The sequence below is a fragment of the Xyrauchen texanus genome, chromosome 39, assembly GCF_025860055.1.
Source record: "Xyrauchen texanus isolate HMW12.3.18 chromosome 39, RBS_HiC_50CHRs, whole genome shotgun sequence".
In the NCBI taxonomy this organism is placed as follows: domain Eukaryota; kingdom Metazoa; phylum Chordata; class Actinopteri; order Cypriniformes; family Catostomidae; genus Xyrauchen; species Xyrauchen texanus.
Window position 1 is genome coordinate 11,994,491 of NC_068314.1, and position 6,428 is coordinate 12,000,918.

General features: G+C 34.7%; 1 protein-coding gene across 1 annotated transcript; it reads right to left on the reverse strand.

Moving 5' to 3' along the window:
* Window positions 1–1,381: 1,381 nt before the first annotated feature.
* hoxc6b (homeobox C6b) lies at window positions 1,382–2,324 on the reverse strand. The gene is made up of 2 exons (XM_052111018.1): window positions 1,931–2,324; window positions 1,382–1,674 (listed from the first exon to the last, which is right to left on the reverse strand). Exons 1-2 carry the CDS (start codon window positions 2,322–2,324, stop codon window positions 1,382–1,384), a joined length of 687 nt encoding a protein of 228 aa, XP_051966978.1.
* Between the last annotated feature and the right edge of the window lie 4,104 nt (window positions 2,325–6,428).

Genomic DNA, 6,428 nt, shown 5'->3' on the forward strand with positions numbered 1-6,428 from the left:
GGCATTTCTCATTGCACTATTACTCTAATTTTAATTAACTCTAATCAAATTTGAATTATTTATTAGCATATTTATTTATTTTTTAAACTGCATGGTCACATTGCATTACTCATGTCTTCTTAAATAATATGTTTAATAAGAACATTTTGTCTTTTATTGCCATTACAATTATGCTTATCAAAGAAGGCTAATATAATGTTATGCTGTATTATGTGTCGTATAAATTTAGACCTATCATGTCACACGCACAGACTGCGGAGACTGCCTATTGATTTCATTGCGATTTAAAAAAAAAATATATTTTTTAATAATAATCCTCTGAAATAGTGTACAATGGTTTCCAATATCAAAACATAAAAATCAAATGTATTAAATGTCCCATTGTCTTTGATAAATGTCTTTGACGTTTAAGTTGTAATTAATGGATTTAAGAGCGGTTCAAAACTCTCCTTAATTTAGGAACTTTAACTAGGCCTACTAATAAAGAGTGCTTTCGGGAAACGCGCCTTAGAGATGAAGTAGCCTAGCCTACTACTTGATTCCTAATAAAGTTACACTTATTTCTTCGGGAGAAAGTCAATGTCTGTTTGTTACATAGGTTAATTTTTATTTATTTATTTTTACACTTTTTTTGTTCAATTTCACAAGTTTACAGTTTAAAGTATAGTATACAATTGAGTTTGAAAAGTTAATTTAATGATTCATCGGAAAGCAGGTATTTTCGTTATATTCTTTGCAACTTTATTTAACTTTCTAACATTGATGTCGCTAGCTAGCTATATCTAAGAATACTGTTTACACTGTTGTGATTCTTAACAAAGCACAAAGTAACTGAAATGTTGCGAGATGCACACAAATGCTCTCACCACAATGCGCTTGAATCTCATTAATTTACAAAGTGCTATGCATGTTTTACAATTGATAATGTTTAGCAAATGTAATACAATGAAGAAACAAATCAATACACCATCTCAGTGATTGTAGCATTATGTTTATATTCCCATATATTCCCGTTTATGCACTTTCCAAAAATGGGTAATATTCGAAAGACATGCTTCTAGTGTATTCCTATACAATAGGCCTAAACGCCAAAGATTTTTGGTAGATTTTACCCTGTCCAGTGGAATGTCGTTGAGGTGAATGTGTGTTATTCCAGGAAAGTCTGTAACGTTCAGGAATGTATGTTTCCATCAACTTTTGGACATAAGACAATGAAGAGGATATTTAAGCTTTTTCTATTTGGCAGGTAACAGTTTTGGTGTAGGCTAAATCAATTGTGCCGAACAGTTGAAGTTCAATAGGTAGCATATTTAAATACATATTTAAGCTTGTAAGCCTATGCTGTAAATCCCTATATCAGGAGTTAAGGCCGTCAGTTTTACTAATTTTCTTCTGTCGTCCCGCGTGTTTCTTCTTTGCCCATGTCTTGACCAGCCCCTAGCGAGCAACTGTCATTGAGGACCGATGTAAGATTGCTCTCCTTCTTCCATTTCATCCGGCGGTTTTGAAACCAGATTTTGATCTGGCGTTCAGTGAGACACAGCGCACTGGAAATTTCGATTCGTCTGCGCCTTGTCAAATAACGATTATAATGGAACTCTTTCTCTAGTTCTAGAGTTTGGTATCGAGAATAGATTTGTCGACCTCGCCGTCTGTCAGACCCATAGCCAACTCCTGTCAGGAAAGAAATGATTTGATTAAAACCGTGTTCCAGTCATGTTGGCTTACAGCCTATAATTTTACAGACAAGTGACATAATTCTATATTAGAATTATCAAGCAAAAATGGATTTCCTCTAAAGCGACATGAAGAGCTTTTATTGCTGGGCAACAGGGTGTTTCGCTATTGCTTTTATGTGGTAATGAAACGTGGTTTCCTATTCGTACAAAGCAGACCTGACCAGTTCTTAATCTCTAGTTTCGATACTCACCGCTATGCGAGTTCATCCGCTGCATCCACGGATATATTTGAATGCTTCCTTTCGGTTCTTGAGACGCAGTCCTGCCTTGATCTGAAGCATAATTCTGTGAAAGTGAACCATGTGCTTGTCCAAGGCTTTGTCTGCAACTTGGAAGTACATCCTTGTCCTGGTAGAACACATTTGATCCGTACTCGTACGGTCCCCGGCCGGACCCGAACATTACATTTTCTTGTGGTGAGTAGAACGGATTGGAGTATATCCGGTTCTGGGCCACGGCGGCGCCATACGACGAGAAATGTCGCACCGTGTCATAGTTTGTCGAGTTGAGGGCAACGTTTGGCAGAACTTCCTGACCACCGCTCAAATGGCATGAGAGCGACGGGTTCGTAAAATAGGAATTCATTCCTGCTTTCCTTAAAAAACGATTTCTCTTTCTCTCCCTTACTGTCTTTGCCTCACTCAAGCTTTTTCTTCTTCTATTTCCTTCTCAACCTATCTTTTATTAGAAGTGCTGCATAAACACTTTGTAATTTATTTCAGGAACCCAATAAAGACTCTGTGCAGGCAGCTTAATGTCCCCAGGTCCTCGCTATAATATAGATAAGATGACAATGTCAGCTGACCACAGCAAAAAAAGGCTGAAAAAGCAGCGAGCAAAATGAAAAGTACGAAAAATATCTACTTTTCTTTTCTCTGGTCCAACAGCGTACATTAACGCACATGCAGGCACACCCCTTATATTAAGATTTTTGATTATTGATTCCCTCTCTCTGTCTCTCTCTTTCTCTCAAACACACACACACACACACACACACACACACACACACACACACACACACACACACACACACACACACACTGTAATATCATTGTGCGTGTCTCGACCTGATATTGTCTAAATAAACATTTACTTACTATAAACGAGCAGTGAGGTGATAAAAAATATTTAACGTATAACTAGGTTGAAGGATAATAAATCGTTTTAGCTTAATAGCATAATCATTGCCAATATATCTCTATCTGGCTCGACCCTCGTTTATTTTAAGAGATAATGTCATGTAATACAGAATTATGTCCACAAGCCCCAGCCCCTATGTAGAATAAACGAGATTAAGGTTTGGTAATAAAATTATCTAATTAGTGAATAGCCTCAGCTACAGTCGTTTGTTAGATATCGATTAGCATTATTTCCCCCATAGACTCCTAACGAAGTAAAGAGTTAGAGCTGTTACTACTTTTCATTTCATTGGATTTCTTTGTTTTTATTTAACATACATGACAAAATGTGGAGTAAAGTAACCTTAAAGTAACAAGTGTGAAAGGCAGGGGACAGACAAAAACAGGGGACAGACAGTCTCTTAAACGTTATTCCCACAATGATCGAGTGGCCGTCGAAAGATTGCATATTGTGTATTTGTAGTGTTACACAGTGATTAAAATTTGACTCATGACAGTTTGCAGAACAAATTGCAGTATTTCACCACATAGCTCACATGTGTGAACTGAGCTATAGTTGTAAAAGTACAATAGCCTAATGGCCTGTTCTTAGATGGAGTGGAAGTGTGCTGGGAAATGTCTTATTGCAGACCTCTTCAGTAGAGTGTGGCCTTATTCACAAGTGTCCTCTGAGGCTTCCCATGTGAAACTTTTGTTGTCTCGAAAACATTAATTTCACAGCGTTCACAGAATGTTTAGGTACAGATATTACCTACGACAGAAATAAAAATACAAATAGGAACGAAGCTTGCAAGATGACTCGAGATACAATTTGGAAATGATAAAATAATAATTATTGTTGTTATTGTTATTATTATTATTATTATTATTATTATTATTATAGTGGTATATACATGCACATACCACTATCACTTTAAACACTTTTTAATGACAGACCTGATTGCGGTCTATTAATTCAGATGACAGGAAAAGAAGGACGTGTGTCCTCAAAAGGAAGTATAGTTTAGTCTCGCAGGTGGCTCTAAGACTAGCCAGAGGTTTCATGCCCATTAAGACTGCCCACTCAAAAAAAAAAAAAAAAAAGTGCATCACGCCCTGTTATAAAGTAAAGGAAAATTGTTGATAACTAACAATTGATTAGCTACTATAATATTAAGAAATATTATCCAGAAGGCTGGAACATGTTTGAGATACCGATGACGATCCAAAGTTAAATTTCCGTCTAGCAACATTTGAGTATGTAAATGGACAATAGCAAAGAGCCTGCATGTGTAGCATGCTTCTGTCTGTTGGTAACGATGGAATTTGTGACCAGTTGGCAAACGATGCTTTTGAGAAACGCACCACGATTACAATAATGCATTTTTATGAGGTATGGGGAGACCTTTTTTTAGTGTTTATTTAAAACGAAACAAACTTGGTGTCATTTTAATCTACAATCTCTTATCTAGCATCTTGCATAGTCGTTTAATTCTTAGCTAGCAGGCAGAAGTGACAAGCTTAGTTTAAATCCCAGTTGCGCTGAAAATGTGCCCCAAATAAAACAAACTATATGCAATTCCATGCAGTCAGATATATAATTTATATAATTCCCCTTAATGCGCGTGCGCTGTGTGTATCAATCCATGCATTGTTTCGGCCAGTATTCTGGCTTTGTTGTGTATTATTTGCCAAGTGTCAAAACTCAAAATTATTGACAAATGTTTTAAATGACTTTTATTGACGTAATATTTTAGTTTATCTTCTATTTATATTAATTAGATTAGAAAATAGCTAGAGGGGGATTTTAAGATATCATGGTCATGTTGCAATGTTCCCCATCACCTGTTAGCAACAACGTGGGCACGTTGTAACATTTCACTTTTATTCTTTCAAGAAGATGGAGAAAAAAATATACACTGTATTCATAAAATAAGAACACATATATTTTTTTTTTTTTACCAGATATGTGTAAAATTAATGTGAAAATAGTATAAATACTTTGAACCACAAATACAATTTGCACGAACTTAAGAGACCCAAAAAGTGTTAGTTTGTGCTCTGCTCTCCTTTCATTAGTTTACATGACTCTAACCTTTCGGATTGCGCCGGATTATTGCGGTGGAGTGTATCCTAATAGTCAGATATATGATCAGAGAAAACAGTGGCCAGGAGAATTCATCATGAGACTTAGTTATTAGTACATCCAATCCAAGACGCCACTCAGTAGTAAAATTTATTAGGCAGGCCTAGCAATAGCCTACATTTCCCTTACCATCTACGATCACCTTTTTATTGCAATCCGAGTCTTTCGTTGAATATTATAATAACTGAATTATTTTACAGGAATCAAATATATATATTACATTGATAGATAAATCAGCTTTAAATGATAAAACATCTCATAAATCCAAAGTTTCTAACGAAATATTAGCATTTTTAAACTAGACGTTTAGTTGTTGTTTAATGTTCTGTTATTAATACTTTTTATTGTCCTCAGTGTCAAACTTCAGACTCGATAGATATATATATATATATATATATATATATATATATATATATATATATATATATATATATCATCAGCAACATATATATCATCGTGCAATCATTTAAACCCACGCTGAGCCATGCTTTTAAAATAGGTGGCAATAGTTACGACTTTACTAAATGGCCCTATTATTCTACATGTTTTAAATAAATATTGTCATTTATCCAATATCTGTGTACGTTTATATTTGGCATAAAGAGCGTTTATGGGCCAATACACTCTAAAGGAGGTAAACGTATAAGCAGTTTCGACAGCAATGTCCTGTCAGACACATTTTAGAAAATTTTCCGAAACTCCGAAAATTTTTTCAAATAAATATTTTATTTATAATTAATTAAAATTTTTGTTGTTTTTCAACAACATAAACTGTATAGTTATTCGATCGGAATAAGTAATTAGAATACAGTTACATCAAGGTTTTTTAACTTCAGCTCTATATAAAAATGATTCTAATTGTGTATATCTCTACAACATTTTTTAACAATTGTATAAATGTAAGTGCATGTATGTAAAATGCATTGACAATAGATAAAATAATAAAAAGAAAGACAAAAAAAAAAAAAAAAAATGAAACTAGACAGCCTCGATGACGTATGCGGCCGACAAACGCGAACTCCGGAGGACGCATCCTTCCAAACGAGACACAGCCAGTATTTTAGCCACTCTTTCTTTTAAAGTACCATGTAAATACCATGCCTATCTCTGGTGAAACAAACATTAAGACACGTCAGCTGCAAATGAAAGCAGACCCTTAGGTAAAAAATAAACGATTCACTGTCACAAAATGTTTATTGTCTTCTCTTAATTAATGACTAAAGTTATATGGATGTGTGTTAAAACAAACATTTTAAGAAAGGAGCAAGACAGAGAGAAAAAAAACAATAATAATTTATCTTTCTTTTTAATTTGTCAGTTGAGTTTCAGATGTACTTCATGCAGGAACCTGTGTTCGGGAACCTACAGTATATTGTAAACTGTATTAGCATTTAAATACATTATTAGCATTTATTAGTTGTGTTC

Bases quoted from the DNA above. Each gene is read 5' to 3' on its own strand.
- hoxc6b (XM_052111018.1), bottom strand. From the start codon at position 2,324: ATGAATTCCTATTTTACGAACCCGTCGCTCTCATGCCATTTGAGCGGT. The intron at 1,675-1,930 runs GTGAGTATCGAA...CTTTCCTGACAG, and splicing joins GCGGATGAACTCGCATAGCG to GAGTTGGCTATGGGTCTGAC.